Source organism: Ranitomeya variabilis, chromosome 3, assembly GCF_051348905.1.
Source record: "Ranitomeya variabilis isolate aRanVar5 chromosome 3, aRanVar5.hap1, whole genome shotgun sequence".
Classification (NCBI taxonomy): Eukaryota; Metazoa; Chordata; class Amphibia; order Anura; family Dendrobatidae; genus Ranitomeya; species Ranitomeya variabilis.
The window spans coordinates 640855807-640881133 of NC_135234.1; the positions used below are offsets into that span (position 1 = coordinate 640855807).

At 44.2% G+C, this 25327-nt stretch overlaps 1 protein-coding gene across 3 annotated transcripts in view; it reads right to left on the minus strand.

Annotated features, from left to right (window-relative positions):
- Positions 1-24372: 24372 nt before the first annotated feature.
- Positions 24373-25327, minus strand: part of LOC143816805 (retinol dehydrogenase 7-like) — a 51309-nt gene continuing 50354 nt past the window's right edge. For all 3 annotated transcript variants that reach the window (XM_077297659.1, XM_077297658.1, XM_077297660.1), the window contains exon 5: positions 24373-24934. In XM_077297659.1, the coding sequence (XP_077153774.1) occupies positions 24738-24934 (197 nt within the window). In that variant the 3' untranslated portion in view covers positions 24373-24737. The remainder of the gene's footprint in view (positions 24935-25327) is intronic.

Here is a 25327-nt window from a genome sequence, read left to right on the forward strand (position 1 = left end):
TCCATAGAGCGATTCCAGCAGAGGAACGTCTCCTGGTTACATTAAGGTACGTAATAATTCTAAACAAATGACTGGCATAATTATTGTTGGTCTGCCATGTATTATTTGTATTTTCCTTTATGTCTTTAGCTAAACACCACCATAAATGGAATTGATTGTAATTTTAGATTTTTATTTTATTTCAGATTTCTGGCAACCAGAGAGAGCTTATCATCTCTCCACTTTCAGTACCGGCTTGGAATTTCCACCCTGTCTGGAATAGTTGCAGACACCTGCCGGGCTTTGTGGACATCTGCCGGGCTTTGTGGAATGTTCTCCAGGATGAATTAATACCCCTACCCACGGAGGACATGTGGATGGAAATTGCCACGACCTCTCCCCAACACTCAAGGCCCACCGATGCTATTTGTTATGGTTGGGGATGAGGTCTTTCAGATGTGTGAAAACCTACTGAAGCCATATTCCAGTCGGGACTTGAACCACACTAAAAGAATTCATAACTACAATCTGACCAGGGCCTGAAGAACAGTAGAGTGTACCTTTGGGATTCTAGTCTCAAAATGGCTCATTCTTGGGACAGCCATCAATCTAAAAATGGAGACAGTCGATGAGGTGGTCAAAGCCTGTGTGGTTCTCCACAATTACATAATGGCTAAGGAGTGACCCAACATTGAACTGGATGAACTAGTTGCAAACCCATTGCCAGATTACCAGCATCACCCGCTGTGGTCAACTGTTGAAATTGGCCACATGCGGGACAAATTTGCTGCCTATTTTGATTCTGATATTGGACGTGTAGCAAGACAATATTGTGTAAAATGTCCTGTTGGGTTTGGGTCTGTACCAGTTATGTTTTAAATGTTACTAATATTTTTTGTTAATAAACTACATGTTTTGATATCTTGACCGAGTCTCTTATGTATTTCCTCTAAAAACCACTTAGGTTGCTAGTGATAAGGTAGTTGACGTCATTACGTCCGGATTCTGTTCTGCAGTATCTATTGGACGCAGACTGAAGAGACGATGGAGGTATAATACAAAGCAGATCTACACTCATCAAGTCAGGTGTCATAAATAATGAATTCATGATGCACAAATAACAGCCTCATGAATTCACTATTTCTGACACATGTCCAGGAGAGTATAGATATGCCTTGTATGACCTCCATCATCTCTTCAGTTTGTGTGAAATAGATTATGCACACTGAAGAAAAAATGGAGATTATACAATGCAGTTCTCTACTCACCAGGTCAGGTGTCATAAATAATATGTTCAAGACGTAGAGTTTTGTGCATCATGAACTCACTATTAATGACACATGACCTGTTGAGTATAGTTCTGCTTTGTATTACCGCATTTTCTCTTCAGTCCATGACACATTAATCAGACTGAAGAGATTATGGAAAAAATACTAGTTATATTTTTTTTTGCCACCTCATAGCTCTATACCAAACACACAAAGATGCAGTGTTGTACTTAATAACTACTGGAGTTATGAGTAGGCAAAAAAATATAGTATGCGGCGCAGTGTTTTATTAGGCGCACGGTGTGTGTTGCTGGTGGCAAAATACACAAATAACCAAACATTATTGGGGGCAAGAAACATTATTTACTTTTTAACAAAAAAAAAATGTAACTGCGCCTGCTTGGGGTAGAGTGACGGAACTGGGGGGTGTGTAGCTGTGAGGCCAGGCTAAGTGTGGACGACGCAGGGGTGGCAGGAGAAGGGGCAATTAAAGTAGTGGGGTCTGGGAGTTCGGGGATGGGACTTGACACATGAGAGGCCTGAGACACACTGGAAGGGTGAAACAAATCTGACATTACAGACACATTGGGAGGTGATGGGGGAGGAATACAGATAGTATGCTGCTTTTTATTTTTTTCCCCTTTTTGGGATCTACGTGGTCTGGGGAGCCTCAGTGGGCTCATTTGTTGTGACCTGGTCATGGTGGGCGACTTGTCAGGGTCCGGCTGCTGCATTGTGCTCGTAAAGCGGACAGCCATGCCAGCGTCCATTGTGCTCGTGGAGCGGACGGCCATGACAGGGTCCTGCTGCTGCATGGTGGTGGGGAAGGCCATGCCTGGGCACTGCTGCATCGTGGTGGTGGAGCAGAAGGCCATGCCAGGGTCCTGTGTTATGACCTGGTGGTTACGGAGTGGTACTGAAATGACCTGGTGGGTAAAACCAATCATGGACAAGCTCAGAGGAGGTGGCAGCTCCACAGACAGCAATCACCTATATGACCTAGTGATTACGGAGCAGCACTGAAATGACCTAGTGGGTAAAACAAATAAAGTACTAGCTCTGAGGAAGTGGTAGCTTTACTGACCGCAATCCCTACTCCTAACACCAACACTAGAAATAGCCGTGGAGCGTTCCTATCTCTGCCTAGATGCCTCTTCACAGCCTAAGAACTAGCTATCCCTGAAGATGGAAACGGAAAACTATCTCGCCTCAGAGAAACCCCCAAAGGAAGGATAGCCCCCCACAAATATTGACAGTGAGTGAAGAGGAAAATGACAAACTCAGAAATGAAACTAGATTTTAGCAAAGGAGGCCAATACTATCTAAATAGACAGAGATAGAAAAGGCTACTGTGCGGTCAGTATAAAAAACTCAATGTCCACGCAGAGTTTACAAAAATAACCTCCACACCGACTCACGGTGTGGAGGGGCAAATCTGCAACCCCAGAGCTTCCAACTAGCCGGAATATTTCATAATGACAAGCTGGACAAAAGAGACATAACTTAAACTGAACAGAAGGTCATAGGCAGGGAAACACCCAAAAACTAGCAGAACTTATCTTAAGCTGAAATGGACTGGCCAACAGAGAACTTCCAGGAAAGGACTGAATCCACAGGAAGGAACATTGACAGCTGGCATCCACTAAAGCAAAGCCCAGTTAAATAACAAGGCCAGGGAACCAATTAGTGAAAGCAGCTGCTAAGTTCCACTTGAAACCACCAGAGGGAGCCCAAGAGCAGAACTCCCAACAATACCATTTGCAACCACAGGATGGAGCCCAAGAACGGAATTCACAACAGTCCTGCTGCTGCATGGTGGTGGCAGTGGAGGCGGTCCAAGCAGGAGCAGCAGTTGTCATGGTGGTGGCGGTGGGCTGTCCAACAGCACTTGGCATGGTGGTGGTGCTGTAGTGGTGTCCGGCAGTGCTTGGAATGGAGGTGGCCGTGCAGTGGTATGCAGCAGAGGTTGGCATTGAGGTCAAGCGTGACAGTGTAGGCACAGGTGGATATACCGCCACTGTCTGCTGAAAATACTGACTCTGCTGCATAGCCTGCATGTAAGCAGCATTGCAGGCCTGCATGACACTAAGCTGGAGATCAGGAGTAAGGTCTTCCGACATGCCCTTCTCTATTTGATTGAAAAAATGATGTGCTGGCCTCTGGAGATCGGCTTTCACTTGGTCAAGGCATTTGGTGACCTCCTGGATAAGTGTATTCATATGGTTTATGGCACTATCTAGTCAGTCACCCATCGCCTTGAGTCCATCATGAAAGACCGAGCTCAAGTGCAAAAACTCGGGCATAAGTGACCTGTCCGAGGCGCTCTGCCACTGAAAAAAAAAAAAGAGGCAGAGGACTGGGACAGGGGAACTCCTGATGGACCAGCTTCCTGGTCTCCAGTCTGTGTGGCAGGCCCACTTGCTGCAGCGCTGCTGGAAGGCTGGGATGGGTCTGTGGCTGTTTGATGAAGGACCGCTCCAGAACCCGTGTCAAGAGTGCTGCTCCATGTGCTGTGAAAAAAGAAAAAAATACATTAATACAAAACATTTACAATAGTAAAGCGCCAACTCCTGTGGAATAGAAAAATACAGATTAAGCAATCCAACACAACCCATAACACCACAAAAAATACTTACGTTCTCTGGGCAAGGACCGGTCTCAAAAATGCAAGGATGCGGTGATATTTGTATTTGCGGATCCTTGCTCCAAAACCACTAGGAACCCGGCTCTCTTGACGAAGGTCCTTGTTGAAGCGGTCCTTCATCGAACGCAAACGTGTTTTGACTTTGAGCACGGTTTAAAAATATAAATAATGATCAGACAATGCACTTTTGACCATGATCACACAACTGTGTGTGATTAGAATAACTCCTGAGAGTTTCTCTCATCACACACAGTTGTGTGATCCCAGCCAAGGTCACTGCTGCAGCACACAGCATTGCAATACTTACAAAATGCATTTCGGACCCAAGTCGGGGCGTTGTCCCAGCCATCCCACATGGCTTTGGCCACCTCATTCCATAGCCGCCGGATCGTCATGTTGTCCGAGTGCTGCAGAACCCGGGTGTCCCACAACGGGACTCGTTCATGGACCAGGGAGATTAGGAGGTCATTTTCAATGAGGTCCTCATCCCGTTCTGGAACCTAAAAAATAAATATAAAGACATTAATGTTGCAGAAATTAACATAAGGAAAAGAAAGAAGACAGAAAACTGGCATGAATATTGAAAGTCAAGAAAAAAAAGGAGACACGAAGAAAAAGGTAAAGAAAGAGGAAAGTAAAGAAATTAACATTCAAGAATTGTAAAGTCAGGATACAATAAACAGTCAGCCAGGTGTACTTACACGCTGCCGCCTTGCCATCCGAGCGTCTCCACGCTGCTCCTGCTCAGCCTCTGCTGCAGTGGAAGAACTGCTCTAAAAAAAGGATAAAAAAAAATTTGTCACATGTGTAGATGTGACAGTGATTGCTTACCAATCTGAAGAAGGGAGTGCGAAACTTAATTGACATTTTCCCCTTGTGCAGGCCCAGGCTGTTGCTCCTCCTCAGAAGAAGATGACTACAGATAGTGCTTTGGAATGGTGCCCGGGCTGCCCCTGCAAGAATTTCACATTTGGGTGCCCCTCAGGCGCTGGTTTGGTAGTTGTAGCCCCTCAGGGTTGAGGATTTGGGGGGCGGGGCCCCTCGGGGTCCGATTTCGGGGGCGGGGCCCCTTGGGGTCTGATTTGGGGGGCGAGGCCCCTGGGGGTCTGATTTGGTGGGCGGGGCCCCTGGGGGTCCGATTTGGTGGGCGGGGTCCGATTTGGTGGGCTGGGCACCTCGAGGTCCGATTTGGTGGGCGGGGTCACTCTGGGTCCGATTTGGTGGGCGGGGTCACTCTGGGTCCAATTTGGTGGGCGGGGTCACTCTAGGTCCGATTTGGTGGGCGGGGCCCCTCGGGGTTCGATTTGGGGGGCGGGGCCACTCGGTGCACTTACTTTTCACACATGGGAACGGGTGTGCACTTACTTTTCACACACAGGACGAGAGGGTGTCATAGTCACTTTATTCTGATGTTTGACTTTGATAAATGATCATGTCCTAAAATGGACACCGTACAGAGCTGCCATCTTTGGAAGGTCAAGTTGGGGGTAATGGAAAGCTCGCCATTATTTCCTATGGGAAATTTTTTTTTTAATGCAATTTTTAAAAAAACTACAAATCGGATTGACACGAAAAATACTTAGCACACCTCTCGTGGACGCTGGCTTCGAAATGACGCCTCACTGGAGTCTGTGGGTGCAGCGATTCGGGCCTCATTAATTGTGGAAAAAAGCCTAATAATAAGGGTACTGTCACACAGTGGCACTTTTGTCGCTACGACGGTACGATCCGTGACGTTCCAGCGATATCCATACGATATCGCAGTGTCTGACACGCAGCAGCGATCAGGGACCCCGCTGAGAATCGTACGTCGTAGCAGATCGTTTGGAACTTTCTTTCGTCGCTGGATCTCCCGCTGTCATCGCTGGATCGTTGTGTGTGACAGCGATCCAGCGATGCGTTCGCTTGTAACCAGGGTAAACATCGTGGTTACCGTGGTTACCAGCGTAAAAGTAAAAAAAAAAAAACCGTACATACTTACATTCCGGTGTCTGTCCCCCGGCGTTCTGCTTCTCTGCACTGTGAGCGCCGGCTGGCGCAGACACAGTGGAGAGAAGCAGAACGCCGGGGGACAGACACCGGAATGTAAGTATGTACGGTTTGGTTTTTTTTACTTTTACGCTGGTAACCACAGTAAACATCGGGTTACTAAGCGCGGCCCTGCGCTTAGTAACCCGATGTTTACCCTGGTTACCCGGGGCCTTCGGCATCGTTGGTCGCTGGAGAGCTGTCTGTGTGACAGCTCCCCAGCGACCACACAACCACTTACCAACGATCACGGCCAGGTCGTATCGCTGGTCGTGATCGTTGGTAAATCGTATAGTGAGACAGTACCCTAAGAAGAAGAATAAGAAGAAGTTAACCACGTTCGGATTACAATATAGTGCTTTGTTCCAAAGCACTATAAATAAAGACATTGGCTTTGATATACTCACATTGTTCAGGGTATGTGCACACGTCAGGATTTCTTGCAGGAATTTCCTGAAGAAAACCGGAAATTTTCTGCAAGAAATCCGCATTTTTTTTTTGCGGTTTTTTTTAGCATTTTGCAAGCGTAATTAGCTTGCAGAATGCTAAAGTTTTCCAAGCGATCTGTAGCATCGCTTGGAAAACTGACTGACAGGTTGGTCACACTTGTCAAACATAGTGTTTGACAAGTGTGACTAACTTTTTACTATAGATGCTGCTTATGCAGCATCAATAGTAAAAAGATATGTTAAAAATAAAAAAATATATAAAAAAATGGTTATACTCACCTGCAGACAGCCGATCTCCTCAGCGGTGTCCGTTCCTATAGATGGTGTGTGTGTGCAGGACCTTTCATGACGTCGCGGTCATGTGAGCGGTCACATGAGCGGTCACGCGACCAATCACAAGACCGCGACGCATCGCAGGTCCTTCACACACACCATGTATAGGAACGGAAGCGGCAGCATGCACCTGAGAGGCGGGAAGACTCCGGGGGGCCATCAGAGGGTGAGTATATTACTATTTTTTATTTTAATTCTTTTTTTTTTTTTACCAATTATATGGTGCCCAGTCCGTGGAGGAGAGTCTCCTCTCCTCCACCCTGGGTACCAACCGCACATAATCTGCTTACTTCCCGCATGGTGTGCACAGCCCCGTGCGGGAAGTAAGTAGATCAATGCATTCCTAGGTGTGCGGAATCCCCGCAATTCCGCAAATTTAATGAACATGTTGCTTTTTTTTCCGCGATGCGATTTTTTCGTGGAAAAAAATGCAAATTTGCACAAGAAATGCGGAATACACTGTAAATAATAGGAGGCATATGTAAGCGTTTTTTTTGCGTTTTTATCACGTTTTTATAGCGAACAAACGCGAACGTGTGCACATGGCCTCAGAGTCTTGTTTCCTCCAAGGTGCTTTCCTGCGTCTGGTCTGCTTATCAGTCTGCTGTGTAGTGAGCTGCCAATGCCCACTCCCTCCTTTTATCAGTTTGTATGTGGGGGGTGGCTAATCAGTGTCTAGACCTGTTTTCCTGTGGTGCAACATATGTGTTCCCAAACGCATGTGCTTGCGGCCGCATGCATTCACATAGACCATAATGTGTTTTTTGCCACATTCCTTCCGCTAACAACCACATACATTTCTAGGAGGCAAATTGACGCCTCTATACATACTACATGTAGTGTTTACCGCCCAAACCGCAGATGACGAAACGACACATGCGTCGTCAAACGCAGCAAAACGCAACCAATCGCAGACACCTGCATCCCTAATGTTAAAGATAGGAATACACGACGCATGCGGAGAATTGCGGCACAAACGCTGCAGACACAACCGCAAATGTGAAACCAGCCTAAGAGGGGAATGTTAGAAAAGGTATTTCGGGGTGATTATGAACAGTGGGAAGTCTAATTAACACTATGGACATTCATACACTTAAATCAGATCTGGAAAATATTGGGTATATTGGAAGTAAAGGGGTAAACATTCAGAAAAGTTTGAATCAAGTCATTGAAAAGATGGTTTTGAACACTGCTGCTGTATTGGGATCTTCTGTGTCACATCTACAAGATGCTACTTTAGCTTTAAAGGGAACCTGTCACCTGAATTTGGCGGGACCAGTTTTGGGTCATATGGGCGGGGTTTTCGGTGTTTGATTCACCCTTTCCTTACCCGCTGGCTGCATGCTGGCCGCAATATTGGATTGAAGTTCATTCTCTGTCCTCCGGAGTACACGCCTGCGCAAGGCAATATTGCCTAGAAACCCTGGTTCCTATAACTGTTCTGGGAATTCCTATTAGTCATACACAATTTCTATATTATCAATTACAGTACACAGATTTTGCATTTGATGGTACAAACACTGAACAATTAGACATTCACCCAGCTTGTGAATCCCAGCCCCGCAGTGTGTTATGTATTATGCACAGTGCGGGGCTGGGATTTACAAGCTGGGTGGCCGCACAGGCGTAGTCTGCAAGACTGCATGTGAGGTCAGACGGCCAGAGCTCACTGCGCCTGCCCCATCCAGTACTAAACAGCGCAGGCGCCGGATTTGAGTGGAAAACAGCATGGAGGGGGCGGCGCCCGGCGCCGAAGAAGATTTGAGCGACTGAAGTGTGGCGGTTGCAGCAGAGGGGTTAAGACCTGCCTCCAGGGCTAAAGAGAGGTATTTTGGCGAAATTATAAAACGCTTTATTTTGGCTATAACTGCACCACAAACTAAAAGAGCCACCTTGTTAGAATGCAGCATTACTGCTGCACAAGGTGGCTCTTTTAGTTTATAACGGCTGGAGGGGGTGACAGAGTCCCTTTAAGCATTTCAAAATGAGGTAATGTACAAGAAACAAATATGCATATTCTGCAAGTTACTAGTTTTCTTCTAATATGGTAGGAGCTACGAACATAGCGGTAGATCACCATATGTGGTTATGAGGCAGATAAATAGAAACCAATGTAAGTCTGTGGGTCAAAATACTATACACTATGTTCCAAATTATTATGCAAATGGCATTTTTCTCGGATTTTCCTAAATGGTCAGTGCAAATGACAGTCAGTCTAATAAGAGTCATCACCCGTTAGAGTATACATCGAATTTTATTGAAGAAACCTCCCAATGATAACAGTATAATCTCCAAAATGAATAAAAACTCAAAATGCATTGTTCCAAATTATTATGCACAGTAGTATTTCTAAACATTTGATATGTTTTAAAGAACTGAAAATGCTCATTTGTGGAATTTGCAGCATTAGGAGGTCACAGTCACTGAACAAAAAAGCTATTTAACTCCAAAACATCCTAACAGGCCAAGTTACATGTTAACATAGGAGCCATTCATTGATATCACCTTCACAACTCTTGCATCCATTGAACTTGTGAGTTTATGGAGAGTTTCTGCTTGTATTTCTTTGCATGAAGTCAGAATAGCCTCCCAGAGCTGCTGTTTTGATGTGAACTGCCTCCCAACCTCATAGATCTTTTGTTTGATGATACTCCAAAGGTTCTCTATAGGGTTGAGGTCAGGGGAAGATGGTGGCCACACCATGAGTTTATCTCCTTTTATGCACATAGCAGCCAATTACTCAGAGGTATTCATGGTCATGCATGAAGATTATTTTGTTCCTGAAGGCACGATTCTGCTTTTTAGACCATGGAAGAAAGTTGTCAGTCAGAAACTCAATTTACTTTGCTGAGGTCATTTTCACACCTTCAGGAACCTTAAAGGGCTCTACCAGCTGGTTCCCCATGATTCCAACCCAAAACATGACTCCTCCACCTCCTTGCTGACGTCGCAGCCTTGTTGGGACATGGTGGCCATCCACCAACCATCCACTACTCCATCCATCTCGACCGTCCAGAGTTGCTCGACACTCATCAGTAAACAAGACTGTTTGAAAATTAGTCTTCATGTATGTCTGGGCCCACTGCAACCGTTTCTGCTTGTGAACACTGTTTAGGAGTGGCCGAATAGTAGGTTTATGCACCACAGCAAGCCTTTGAAGGATCCTACACCTTGAGGTACGAGGGACTCCAGACGCACCAGCAGCTTCAAATAACTGTTTGCTGCTTTGTAATGGTATTTTGGCAGCTGCTCTCTTAATCCAATGAATTTGTCTGCCAGAAAACTTCCTCATTATGCCTTTATTTGCATGAACTCTGTCTGTGCTCTGTTTCAGTCACAAATCTCATCAGAGTATGATGAGCACTCTTAAGTTTTCGTGAAATATCTAATTTTTTCATACCTTGTCCAAGGTATTGCACTATTTAACGCTTTTCAGCAGCAGAGAGATCCTTTTTATTTCCCATATTGCTTGAAACCTGTGACCTGCATAATAATGTGGAACATCATTTTTGAGTAGTTTTCCTTTAATTAGAATCACCTGGAAAACTAATTATCACATGTGTTTAAGATTGATTTCAGTGATTCATTGAGCCCTGAGACACAATACCATCCACGAGTTTATTTGAAAAACAAAACAATTAAATCTTTAAGACACTTAAATCCAATTTGCATAATAATTTGGAACACAGAGTATAAGCAAATCCAACAATGAAGAAAAAGAAATCCGCACCGCTGCTCATCACTGACCCATTGTTTCCATGCCATCCACTATGCTGTTACTCCATTGCTTCAAAACTTGGCGGGCCACCTCGGGTGCTACATCCATGAACAAAGTATATAGTCCGAAATCAAAGAAAAATGATGTGCACTCACCGGTCCCATAAAATGCTTTCCTTTATTTGGACATTTAGCGGTTACAGACGAGGAGAAACGTGCAGGTAAAAGGACAACAGCTGTTTCGCGCAAGTGCACTTCTACAGATCCCAATGACTAAAGGAAGTGGAGAGGTTGGATTTATAGTTAAACCAAAGCATGTACACTCCCCCTTACTTACGTCATCGGTGCAATAAAGCACCTACTCTCAAAACGTAAATGAACAACACGAAAATTTACATGTATTAAAAATATGTGATACTTGAAATAACACAATAGCTATAGAAACATAGAACATAAACACCTGTAGGGAATTCAGGAACACCGCTTTTTGGAAACCTTATAGAAAGACCGACATGTCTATTCTTTCATTCAGGCCAATTGGCCCTGTTGCGCATGTGCGCAGTATCCATCTTGCTTCTCGTCTTAGAAGTAACTGGTTCAGATTCCCTCCTTGCTGCGGTGGATTCACCCTTTCAATGCCTGCAAAGCGAAGTGTTTGAACATTACCTGCGTGACACTGTCTTATGTGGTTCACTAAGCGAGGACCCCCTTTCCTCTGCGTACCGAATTTAAATGTTCCCTTATTCGCACAAAAAGGGGGCGAATGGTTTTGCCTATATAGTAAAAGCCACAAGGGTAAAATATTACATATACCACATATGCTGATTTACAAGAGATAAATTCCCGAACTATATGGTTGATGGGCCCGATTCTTATAGTGCTACCTATTAAATGATAGGAACAAAAATAACACTGCCCGCACTTGAAATTCCCTTTCAGGATGCCTCTATCTAAGCAACTTGTATGATCATTTTGGATACTATTACGGACTATCAAGTCTTTAATATTTTTACCACGCCGGCTGGCGAACAATGGGCCCATTTCAACTCTTTCTATTAAATCATTATCTTTACCTAGAATATGCCAGTTTTTTCACATGCAGTTTGATGACCCTACTGTACTCCCCTCCCTCAATTCCCCCAACAGAGAATTGTGACCTCATCACACTATAATTCTCCAACAGTAATCCCCACACAGAACTTCATAATGTATAATGAAAACAAAAAGAGCTCCATACATATAAAACCTACAAGAGAAAAAGTGAGCAAAAACCCTGCTGTAACTAAGTAAATAAAAAGCAAAAAAGTGCATTTAAATAACAGAGTTTTTAGTAATACTTTTTTTTTTTTAATCAAAAAATAGCATAAAAGCCCTCCCACCATGACAAAGTAACTCTGATCGGGACAGTCCTACACTGTCTAATATTAAAACCTTACCATGGTTCAATGTTGACCTCAGTGTGAATAAGGGCAGACAAAAGGACTGAGCCCAACCAGTGGAACACCAGTCTGGGGAAGCCTTAGATACAATTTCCAGCTCAGGAGAGGGAGGCCACACCCCGGCTTGCACAGAATGCAATAATACAAAGTAAAAAAAAAAAAAAAAAAAAAGAAACAAAAATTGAGCTTGACGAGTTGGTACACATGCAGAACCCCCACAGAGTGTTCCACACTGTATAATAGCCACACATGGTGCCCCACACTGTATAATATGCCCACATAATGCTCCATATTGTATAATGGCCCCATATGATGCTCCATACTGTATAATGGTCCCAAATTATGCTCCATAGAGTGATCCACACTGTATAATGGCCCCACATGATTCTCCATAATGTATGTGTGCCCACATAGTGCTCCATACTTTGTAATGGCCCAAGATAGTGCTCCATACTGCATAATGTGCCCACATGATGCTCCATACTGTATAATGGCCTCACATAAAAAAAGAAACAAAAAAAAACTATTCACCTCTGCCTGTTCCAATACTGATCTGGTCTCTTCATACATCACAGTCCTACCTATGGGTATGCGCGTCATCAACTCAGCACGCATGCCATAGGTTTGGCACCACTGCCTTAGAGCATGTTCTAACAGGTTAACCCAGATGTCGCCAGGACTACCTCGGGTTGCCTTAGCAACGATCGGGCCCTCATGATTATGTCACGGGGCTGTCGATCTGGAGGGAGAGAGAGTCCACTACCTGCCTTCTAAATGCTGGAATCGATATCGATCATGGTATTTAGGGGGTTAAAATGCGGCACCACTCTTGGCAGCGACAGGCTCAGCTTTCGCTTAAACTGAGCTCCTGACGGCAATTGTTGGGGCACTGCTCCTGTGCCAGCATGATTGCCATCATGTAAATTTACATCATTTTTCGGGAACCGATTTCCAACCACAACGTAAACCTACGTCAAAAGTCCTGAAGCCTAGCAGCTGATCTACACTGCTCGAGAAAAAAAAAGTTGGAAATCGCATAAAGTCTGCCAGATCACTGTAAAAAGGATAATGAAAAACAGCAATTTTCCACAGGATGTGAAATAAACGTGGCACTTTTGTAAATACATGTGGAGATACCATTATTTTTGTATATTTTACAAGTTATTTTCCATTTATAAATTATCTTATTTTGCTATATTTCCTACATCACCCAGGTGGTTTGGTTAAAAAAAAACCCCAAAACCTAATCAAGTTTTTAACCAATGATAGAAACAAATAAAAATGGTAATTTTTAATTTTGTAGAGAATGGCATGGCATCTAGTGAGGAGTAAACATGCTCGGTGATACGCTCGGTGATACGCGGATATCACTCAAGTATCTGGGTGCTCCGATATCCTCGGCACTCGTTGAGCATTTGCTGGTGCTCGGATTGAAGGCTCTAATCCTCGGCCTGCATGTTTGGCACCTGCTACACAAATCAAACATGGGATTTAGAATCTTATAAACCCAAAAACATTGTTATACAGTGGGTACGGAAAGTATTCAGACCCCTTTAAATTTTTCACTCTTTGTTTCATTGCAGCCATTTGGTAAATTCAAAAAAGTTCATTTTTTCGCATTAATGTACACTGTGCACCCCATCTTGCCTGAAAAAAACAGAAATATAGTAATTTTTGCAAATTTAAAAAAGAAAAACTGAAATACAGTGGGGCAAAAAAGTATTTAGTCAGTCAGCAATAGTGCAAGTTCCACCACTTAAAAAGATGAGAGGCGTCTGTAATTTACATCATAGGTAGACCTCAACTATGGGAGACAAACTGAGAAAAAAAAAATACAGAAAATCACATTGTCTGTTTTTTTATCATTTTATTTGCATAATATGGTGGAAAATAAGTATTTGGTCAGAAACAAAATTTCATCTCAATACTTTGTAATACATCCTTTGTTGGCAATGACAGAGGTCAAACGTTTTCTGTAAGTCTTCACAAGGTTGCCACACACTGTTGTTGGTATGTTGGCCCATTCCTCCATGCAGATCTCCTCTAGAGCAGTGATGTTTTTGGCTTTTCGCTTGGCAACACGGACTTTCAACTCCCTCCAAAGGTTTTCTATAGGGTTGAGATCTGGAGACTGGCTAGGCCACTCCAGGACCTTGAAATGCTTCATAGGCCGGAGACACACTGGTGCGAGATACGGCCGAGTCTCGCTGGTTAAAAGCAAGCAGTGTCACCGGCACTGTGGAGCGGAGCGTGCGGCCGCATAGGAACACATGGAGCTGCACGCTCCGCTCCCAAGTGCCGGCGCCAGAGCTTGGGTTTCACATGCGAGACACGGACGAGTTTCTCGCATGTGTGATCCCGGCCTTACGAAGCCACTCCTTCGTTGCCCTGGCGGTGTGCTTTGGATCATTGTCATGTTGAAAGACCCAGCCACGTTTCATCTTCAATGCCCTTGCTGATGGAAGGAGGTTTGCACTCAAAATCTCACGATACATGGCCCCATTCATTCTTTCATGTACCCGGATCAGTCGTCCTGGCCCCTTTGCAGAGAAACAGCCCCAAAGCATGATGTTTCCACCACCATGCTTTACAGTAGGTATGGTGTTTGATGGATGCAACTCAGTATTCTTTTTCCTCCAAACACGACAAGTTGTGTTTCTACCAAACAGTTCCAGTTTGGTTTCATCAGACCATAGGACATTCTCCCAAAACTCCTCTGGATCATCCAAATGCTCTCTAGCAAACTTCAGACGGGCCCGGACATGTACTGGCTTAAGCAGTGGGACATGTCTGGCACTGCAGGATCTGAGTCCATGGTGGCATAATGTGTTACTTATGGTAGGCCTTGTTACATTGGTCCCAGCTCTCTGCAGTTCAGTCACTAGGTCCCCCCGCGTGGTTCTTGGATTTTTGCTCACCATTCTTGTGATCATTCTGACCCCACGGGGTGGGATTTTGCGTGGAGCCCCAGATCGAGGGAGATTATCAGTGGTCTTGAATGTCTTCCATTTTCTAATTATTGCTCCCACTGTTGATTTCTTCACTCCAAGCTGGTTGGCTATTGCAGATTCAGTCTTCCCAGCCTGGTGCAGGGCTACAATTTTGTTTCTGGTGTCCTTTGACAGCTCTTTGGTCTTCACCATAGTGGAGTTTGGAGTCAGACTGTTTGAGGGTGTGCACAGGTGTCTTTTTATACTGATAACAAGTTTAAACAGGTGCCATTACTACAGGTAATGAGTGGAGGAAAGAGGAGACTCTTAAAGAAGAAGTTACAGGTCTGTGAGAGCCAGAAATCTTGATTGTTTGTTTCTGACCAAATACTTATTTTCCACCAGATTATGCAAATAAAATGATAAAAAAACAGACAATGTGATTTTCTGTATTTTTTTTTCTCAGTTTGTCTCCCATAGTTGAGGTCTACCTATGATGTAAATTACAGACGCCTCTCATCTTTTTAAGTGGTGGAACTTGCACTATTGCTGACTGACTAAATACTTTTTTGCCCCACTGTATCACATGGTCATAAGTATTCAGACCCTTTGCTCAGACACTCATATTTAAGTCACATGCTGTCCATTTCCTTGTGATCCTCCTTGAGATAGTTCTACTCCTTCATTGGAGTCCAGCTGTGTATAATTAAACGGATAGGACTTGATTTGGAAAAGCACAGGCCTGTCTGTACAAGACCTCACAGCTCACAGTGCATGTCAAACTAAATGAGAATCATGAGGTCAAAGGAACTGGCCAAGGAGCTCAGAGACAGAATTGTGGCAAGGCACAGATCTGGCCAAGGTTATAACAGAATTATTTTTGTCTCACATCTCCTTGAGAAATCGTGGTCATATACACGCAAAACGTGTGTTGGGGCATTATCACCTGGCCTGGGGCTCTACTCATCTTGTCTGGGTAAGAACCTTCCTAATTCGGGCTTTTCATTTACCTTTTCACTCACTGAAGAATATTACTAGGTGGTTCTTTACCTTGACTTATCTATCTACTAGCACACTTGCACTTTTTTTTAGCATCACAGGATGCATGGGATTTGTGCAATATTGATGTATTTATGAGTAGTTTCTCCATGGGTCTTGTGGTTTCCTGAAAAGGTGTCAGGTTATATTGTAATTATTATGAATTACTTTAGTAAATATTAAACAATTTTTCTATTTCACCCACCGGTGTATTCCTTATTATCCTATGTTTCTCCTTTTTTATTAAATTTTGCCTGATATACAAGTCATTGTATAACACTTTTCTCCTGTAAACGCCAATTTAAAGTGGAGTGAAAGTGTGACATCATTGTTCTCATCAGAGATCTGGGAGTCAGAGATGCTTCCAGGTGTTTTCCCCATGCTGTTCTCCTTCCATTCAGCAATTTTTCCATTAATTTCAACATTTTCACTGCCCCCCAGACCTCTTTGTAGGGTCTGCTGGTAAAATGCTCAGATTTCCCATTATATTTGTTATTCAAAACGAGCATCTGAGTATTAGGAATTGCTCTGTTCGAGTATCGAGCAGCCATCCTTTTTTAGTGCTTGCTCATCCCTAATGGCATTTTTAAAGTGATAGATATAGGCATATGTACCCATGCTATAACTATCAGAGGTACTGGTCCTATTTTATTATTATATTATTATTAATTTATATATCACCATTGAGTCCATGGTGCTGTACATGAGAAGGGGTTACATACAAATTACAGATATCACTTACAGTAAGCAAACTAACAATTACAGACTGATACAGAGGGGCGAGGACCCTGCCCTTGCGGGCTTACATGCTACAGGATGGTGGGGATGGAGACAATAGGTTGAGGGTTGCAGGAGCTCCGGTGTTTGTGAGGCGGTAGCTTCAGTAGTGGTGAGGAGGCAGCGGGGTCAGTTCAGGCTGTAGGATTTCCTGAAGAGGTGAGTTTTCAGGTTCCGTCTGAGGGTATGTGCACACGTTGCGGATTTCTTGCAGAAAATTCCTGAAGAAAACCGGAAATTTTCTGCAAGAAATCCGCATTTTTTTTTTGCGTTTTTTTTCGCGTTTTTTTAGCATTCTGCAAGCGTAATTAGCTTGCAGAATGCTAAAGTTTTCCAAGCGATCTGTAGCATCGCTTGGAAAACTGACTGACAGGTTGGTCACACTTGTCAAACATAGCGTTTGACAAGTGTGACCAACTTTTTACTATAGATGCAGCTTATGCAGCATCTATAGTAAAAGATAGAATGTTTAAAAATAATAAAAAAAATAAAAAAAATGCTTATACTCACCCAGACATCTCCTCAGCGGCCGTCCGGCTCCTCTTCTAGCTGGTCTGTGCGCACAGGACCTCCCGTGACGTCACGGTCACGTGAGCGGTCACATGACCGCTCACGACCAATCACAGGACAGTGACGTCATTCGGCGAGGTCCTTCAGCGCACACCAGCTACAGGAACCGAACGGCAGCGTGCGAGGAGGCGGGAATACATCGAGGGTGAGTATAGGACTGTTTATTATTTTATTTCTTATTTTTTGACCACTTATATGGTGCCCAGTGCGTGGAGGAGAGTCTCCTCTCCTCCACCCTGGGTACCAACCGCATATAATCTGCTTACTTCCCGCATGGTGTGCACAGCCCCGTGCGGGAAGTAAGCAGATCAATGGACCCCTAGGTGTGCGGAATCCCTGCAATTCCGCATTTTTAATGAACATGTTGCTTTTTTTTCCGCTATGCGATTTTTTCGCGGAAAAAATCGCAACATTTGCACAAAAAATGCGGAATACCCTGTAAATAATAGGAGGCTTATGTAAGCGTTTTTTTCCGCGTTTTTATCACGTTTTTATAGCGAAAAAACGCGAAAAAAACGCTAACAATCCTGAACGTGTGCACATGGCCTGAAGGATCTGAATGTGGTTGATAGTCAGACGTGTTGGGGCAAAAAATTCCAGAGGATGGGGGATATTCAGGAGAAGTCTTGGAGGCGGTTGGGTGAGGAGCGAATAAGTGTGGAGGAGAGAAGGAGGTCTTGGGAGGACCGGAGATTACATGAGGGAAGATATCGGGAGATTAGTTCAGAGATATGTGGAGGAGACAGGTTATGGATGGCTTTGTGGGTTAGTATTAGTAATTTGAACTGACTACGCTGAGGGAATGGGAGCCAGTGAAGAGATTTTCAGAGGGGGGAAGCGGAGGAGTAGCGAGGAGATAGATGAATTAGTCGGGCAGCAGAATTAGGGTATGTGCACACGCTGCGGATTTTGCTGCAGATCGGCCACTGCAGATTCGCAGCAGTTTTCCATGCGTTTACAGTACCATGTAAACCTATGGAAAACAAAATCCGCAGTGCACATGCTGCGGAAAAAAACCACGAGGAAACGTAGCGTTTATTCCGCAGCATATCAATTCTTTGAGCGGATTCCACAGCGGTTTACACCTGCTCCATAATAGGAATCCGCAGGTGTAAAACCGCAGGCGAAATCCGCACAAAAAAAAAAAAAAAAAAACAGCTGTAAATCTGCAGTAATTCCGCAGGAAGTCCACAGTGCGGATTACCTGCGGATTTTCCAAAATCAGTCCGGAAAAATCTGCAGTGGAATCCGCAGCGTGTGCACATAGCCCAAGGGTGTTAGCAGGGAGGCCACAGAAAAGGATGTTGCAGTAGTCAAGGTGGGAGATGATGAGGGCATGCACAAGCATTTTAGTAGATTGACGGTTGAGGAAAGGATGAGTTCTGGAGATATTTTTGAGCTGGAGGCGACAGGAGGTGGAAAGAGCTTGGATGTGCGGTTGAAGGACAGGGCAGAGTCAAGGGTTACTCCGAGGCAGCGGACTTCCGGTACGGGGGAAAGCATGATGTCATTAATTGCGATAGATAGGTCAGGTAAGGAAGATCTATGAGATGGAGGAAAGATTATGAGTTCAGATTTGTCCACATTGAGTTTGAGGAAGTGAGAGGAGAAGAAGGAGGATATGGCTGATAGACACTCCAGGATTCTGGACAGCAGAGAGGGGACGTCTGGGCCAGAAAGGTAGAGCTGAGTGTCATCAGCATAAAGGTGGTGTGGAGAAACGGGCTCAGTGGGTGCTCTCGTCCGCTGGCTAGGCTGTCTTTAGCAAGACTTCATGGACCACGGCTCATACCATTGAACGCCTGCTCTATCTCCCAGTGGGCAATACACTACACAGACAACACAGGGTTAAGGTAAAACAGTGTGGCAATACTTTATTGAACCACAGCACACAATAGCAAACAGAACAATCCCCCCATGGCTGGAATTGCTTGGTTACATGGGCGCATATAAAAGATCACTGCGTCTCCACGTATTTCCAGTATGACATGATGTCAGAGCTCCCAGGGTCGCTATTCCATCTGTGGATGCACGCACAGAGAAAAGGTAATGACAAGCATAGGGAGATGACCAAGAACTGTCCATAGAGTCCATACAAGGTCCAAAGCCAGTTGACACGAGAGTCACCACCTGGCTTATCTGACCATCTCCATGGAACCAGGCGACCAGCGGGTCCCAAACCTGGCTTTCTCCAAACATATCCATGGTTCAGAGATGGTCACTGGATCAGATCTGTGTCCTTCCAACCGGAGCCGAAAACCCCTAGGTTGTTTCCTATAGAATCATAGATCAGTGTCCCTCGTGATGGGGCCATGATGAATTGGCTGCAGTCCTTTCTCTTGTCTGTTGGGTGGTTTGCAGAATGTCTGGCTGGTAGCTCTGTGTAAAGGCCCCCGATACAGACAACGATGCTGATCGCTGCCGCGTCGCTGTTTAGTCGCTGTGTGGTCGCTGGGGAGCTGTCACACAGACCGCTCTCCAGCGACCAACGATGCCGAGGTCCCGGGTAACCAGGTTAAACATCGGGTTGCTAAGCGCAGGGCCGCGCTTAGTAACCCGATGTTTACCCTGGTTACCAGCGTAAAAGTAAAAATAACAAACACTACATACTCACCTTCGCGTCCCCCGGCGTCCGCTTCCTTCACTGACTGAGCGCCGGCCCTAACAGCAGAGCGGTGACGTCACCGCTGTGCTGTACTTTCATTTTACGGCCGGATCTCAGTCAGTGCGGGAAGCAGACGGCAAGGGACCTGACGGACACCAGAAGGTGAGTATGTACTGTTTTTTTTTTTTTACTTTTACGATGGTAACCAGGGTAAACATCGGGTTATTAAGCGCGGCCCTGCACTTCGTAACCCGATGTTTACCCTGGTTACCAGTGAAGACATCGCTGAATCCGTGTCACACACACCGATTCAGCGATGTCAGCGGGACCTCAACGACCAAAAAAAGGTCCAGGCCATTCCGACACGACCAGCGATCTCGCAGCAGGGGCCTGGTCGCTGGTACATGTCAAACATAGCGAGATCGCTACTGAGGTCGCTGTTGCGTCACAAAACTTGTGACTCAGCAGCAATCTCGCTAGCGATCTCGCTATGTGAGACGGGGCCTTTACTTCAGTCTCACAGGATGTGATCTCTGAGTCTTTTTATACCCAAGGCATGTAAGCTATTTTAGAATTACCCAGGGTCTTTCAGTCCACCATCAAGATAAAGTAAACAATGGTGATGGGATTAAGTAGCACTATTAGCATATAAGCACACATCAATAAACAAAGTTTAAAGCCCCCGTCTCACTAAGCGAGATCGCTAGCGAGATCGCTGCTGAGTCACAAGTTTCGTGACGCAACAGCGACCTCCGTAGCGATCTCGCTTTGTGTGACACGTAGCAGCGACCAGGCCCCTGCTGTGAGATCGCTGGTCGTGTCGGAATGGCCTGGACCTTTTTTTGATCGTTGAGGTCCCGCTGGGTAGCACACATCGCTGTGTTTGACACCTTACCAACGACCTCGTTGACGACTCAGACACTTAATCGTCATAATAGCTCCCATGTGAGATCGTTGTACAGGTCGCTACAGGTCGCTGGTGAGATGTCAAACAGTGAGATCGCAGCTGCGATCGTTAGTAAGATCTCACTGTTTGACATCTCACCAGCGACCACATAGCGACGCAGCAACGATCCCTGACAGGTCGTATCGTTGTTGGGATCGCTTTAGCGTCGCTAAGTGAGACGGGGCCTTAACACACTCAATGTACAGTCACTATTACAGACAGGTACCATCACACTCAGCAACTTTGCAAAGAGAACGACAACAATCCGTGACGTTGCAGTGTCCTGGATAGCGATCTCGTTGTTTGACACGCAGCAGCGATCTGGATTCCGCTGTGCCATCGCTGGTCGGAGCTAGAAGTCCAGAACTTTATTTTGTTGCCAGGTCGGCGTGTATCGTCATGTTTGACATCAAAAGCAATGACGCCAACAATGGATGTAATGGAGCTAACAACCAGTGAGAACGAGAAGTGAGTCGCCGTTACGTCACTGGATCGCTCCTGCATCGTTCTGGAGTTGCTGTGTTTGACGTCTCTACAGCGACCTAAACAGCGACGCTCCAGCGATCTAGTTTAGGTCGGCAAGTTGTCTATATCGCCGCAGCGTCGCTGAGTGTGACGGTACCTTTACACAGTATGTTAGATAGTATATCAGTTGGCAAGTCTGTCTTCTTCACCCACCAGACATAAACACTTGAATTCACAAGCCAATATACAGATAAAAAGCCAGTTCTTTTGGTTTTGCAAAAACATGGTTGTCTGGGAAATTAAGATACAATCTGGTTTCTTCTCAGGTGGTACTGGAATCCATGGGACTTTACGAGTTGTCCCAGGCCAAGTGTATAGATTGAGAAGCGTAGGGGTCCTAGAACAGAGCCTTGGGGGACTCCAACAGAGAGAGTGTGGGATGAGGAGGTAGTGTGGGAGACTGTGAATGTGCGGTTGGAAAGGTATGAGGAGATCCAGGATAGGGCGAGTTCTTCGATGCCAAAAAGAGGAGAGGATCTGTAGTAGAAGCAGTGGTCAACTGTGTCGAAAGCAGAGGACAGGTCTAGAAGGAGGAGTACAGAGTATTGTCTGTTAGCTCTGGCTTTGGACACATACCTTTCTTAAGAACAGGACCTCTTACTCCACAGATAATGGAGAGATGGCCCACTTATATGACTTTCTCCATTTATCTTCTGTCACTTCTGAAAAATTACAAAATATGCTTGTTTATGTTTAGCCATTTTTGGAACTTTGATGGAGGTAAATGGAGAGAGCCAAGCTGGTGCAGCATCATCCCAATGACAGTACAAGTCGGAGCCCCATTATTGAGATTAGTTAGTTTGGGTCTCAGAGGTAGAAACCATAGTCAGCGGATATTTAAAATACCTGAAGAGTGACTGTCCCTTTAACAAAATCACTAAAGGGAATCTGGCAGAAAATATTTCCTCCCCTAAACCATTAAATATAATTATGTAGTGTCTCAGACCTTCGTAAGACTATAAGCTCCTTCAAAAATATTCATGAGCATGATGAAACTGCCTTACAATTTCAATAAGAAGCACTCAAATGCATCCTCATAGGAATACTATTAAAATATGGATCCAGGCTAAAAAAGAAAAAAAAAAAAAAAGGGGAGCAGCTAAAGTCTCCCATTTGCTTGAGTGGATTTATCTCCTTGACAAACATCATAAGTGATCTGCCTCTCTCCAGGTATACACAGACCTTTTAACTCTTGAAATGAGCCAAGGTCTTTAATAGAGCACACTTATACAAAATACCAAGATCGCATGCGAAGGTACTCGTACGAATTCCCAGATAAATGATTGCTCATTGCCAAGGAGGTTCTCACATGCAATGGATATACATATCGAAATTAAAAGGGGCACCTGGGTCAGAAATTCATAACCTCAGACATAACTGAAGCATTTTGTTGCTATTAAAGCTTGTGGTTAACACTAGGTACTAGACAAAACTTTTACTGAACAAGAGATAGGAGAGGACATTAAACCATTCCCTATCGGAAAGAGCCCTGGGCCATTTGGATTCAATAATAGATTTTATCAGATGTTTGCACCCCAGTTATTACCATTTTTGGCAAAAAAAAATGTACAACTCAAAAGACTCCCCTTTTGCCCCACCAATTGCTTGAGGCTCACATAACATTGGTATCAAAGCCTGGAAAAGAATCAAATGCCTCCCTAATTTTTGTCATTCATGTAGATGTCAAGATATTCTCTAAAATAATTGCAACACGGCGCTCCCACTGCCTACCCTCAATTGCCATCAATGATCAGGTTGGCTTCATTAACATTAGAGAAGCTTGTGATAACACATAAAACGTTAATTTCACATGCAAAAATAAAAGGGGGACCCAATGTGCCTTGTTTCTGTTGGGCACTTTCTTGTTATCTGAAATTCTATCCTTATACACTGACCTTAAAGTGAGAGTTAGGGTAAATGGCCTTCTATCTGACACATTTTCTATTAAAAATGGGACAAGACAAGGGTGTCACTTATCACCCCTCCTATACACATTATTGATGGAACATGTAGCAGCAATATTATGTAAAAATTGAGATGTTAGCGGAGTTACTATAGGCTCAGATCACTGTAAACTAGTTCTATACCAGTAACGCATGTGGTAGTGGAACCACTGTGCCGTAGACCAAGGAGAGCCTGGATGGGCGTCACTAGGCGAACACCTGACTCTTTGGTGGGGTGGTTAGGCTTGGCTCCAGATGGACGCCAGGTGCTACTCTATAAAAGACCTCAGACAAAACAGTAGCTGACCCTCCAAGGGGTAGCAAGCTGGAACAGGCAAGAATGGATGGCACAGACAGGCAGGCGCTGACCAGATACTGGAAGACTGCTTGTATACAGGTGGTACACAGAAGAGGTTAACAAGATTATGAAAAAGGAAAACATGATTGGACATGATGGCAATTGCCTCAAAGCTTTTCATGGCCAATGGCCCTGTTGGATATTATTCAGTGAGGGGAAATGACCTGGCGATCTGGTTTTCAGAAAATAATTATTAAAATAGAATGTCGTGGTGGATGTGGCCTCCTCTAAAGTGCGGATTTCAATACTTTTTTTGTGGGCTTCTTCCCACATCCTTTTCCTTACAGTATATCTCATTAAACTTCTATTCTAATGAGTAGTGATAACTTCATATTAACAAAAAGAAAAAAAAAATTATATATATTCTAGTCCTTTAAAAGATAAGCCTGTCAATCCTTTTCATGATCCCAAAGCACTGCTCCAGCAGTGAGAAATCACATTTTGAAGTTGTCTGGAAGTGTTTTGGGGTGCGACAATGTACTTCCAGCTGCACATTATATTTCCTATGTAGCAGGACCCTCCTCTGGCTGATTGACAGGTCCTTTGTCAGGTCAGTGGCCGTATACCAGAGCAATCAGGCAGGGGAGGGCGGAAATACAGCATGAAGCTGGAAATTTCTCTGTGCTGTAGCAGTGCTTTAAGATCAGAAAGGAATCGACTGGTTTTATCTTTTAAAGGGCTACATCATTATATTAATGGTTGGGGAAAGGTTAATGGTTTATGACAGGTTCAGCCCATTCAGTTGCTTATATGTCATTTGCTGACCAGGGGTTATGTCATAGAAGTTTACCACCATGCACAAAAAGTATTTTCATAGGAGATGTCAGCGTGAAATAATTATTTATTGTGATGATACATTACAACAACAAGTGAATGAGTTGCATTGCGACCAGCAAAATGGTGGAACCAGTTGAGTCCTTTGTATCAGTATACAGCGACCAGTGGCCACATGACCTGGGTCCCTGCCAAATATTGTGTAGTCCCCGCATTACCTTGGCAGTTATTGGCAGAGTAACTTGTCAATAGCATATCTAATATTTAACTGCTAAATGGTTTTGTTGGCCTTGTGTCCTCCATCCATCATGCACAGAAACATTGACTATTGAAAAATAGCAGAAGTTTTCTTGGGAGATGAAAGTCTTAAATTAGTCAATACAACCATGCAGAGTAATCATTCATGTAATAAACTCAAAGCTTGGAGCCAAGTATGTAATCAGTTACGCATGTTGGAAGATAAGACAATGGCATATAGAAGAATTTGGCATAAGGTCCGGCAGAATAACGGGTCCACGGGTGCTCAGCAGTCAGGGCATGTTCCATACAGTCTGTAACAATTGTAAGTTTGGGGGTAGTCTTCGAGCAGATAACATCGAGAAATTTACAGTCTGTGCAGAGAGATTGAAGATTTTAAAAAGTTTCATACAACATAGAAATACAGTACATATAAAACATGCATTTTTATTTCAATATCATTTGGCAATATTTAACCCCTTCACCCCTAAGCCTGTTTTCACATTCCTGACTAGGCCAAAATTGTACAATTCTGACCATTGTCAGGTCTATATGTGATAACAAACGCTTCAGCGAATCCCACCGATTCACAGATTGTTTTCTCGTAACACATTGTACTTCATGACACTGGTAAAATATGTTTGATAAAACTTGCATTTCTTTGTGAAAATATCGGATATTTGGAACATTTTGCAATTTGAAAACTTAACTCTGATTTAAGGGCATAAAAATTATGTCACAAAATTATGAATAAATACAATTTTGAA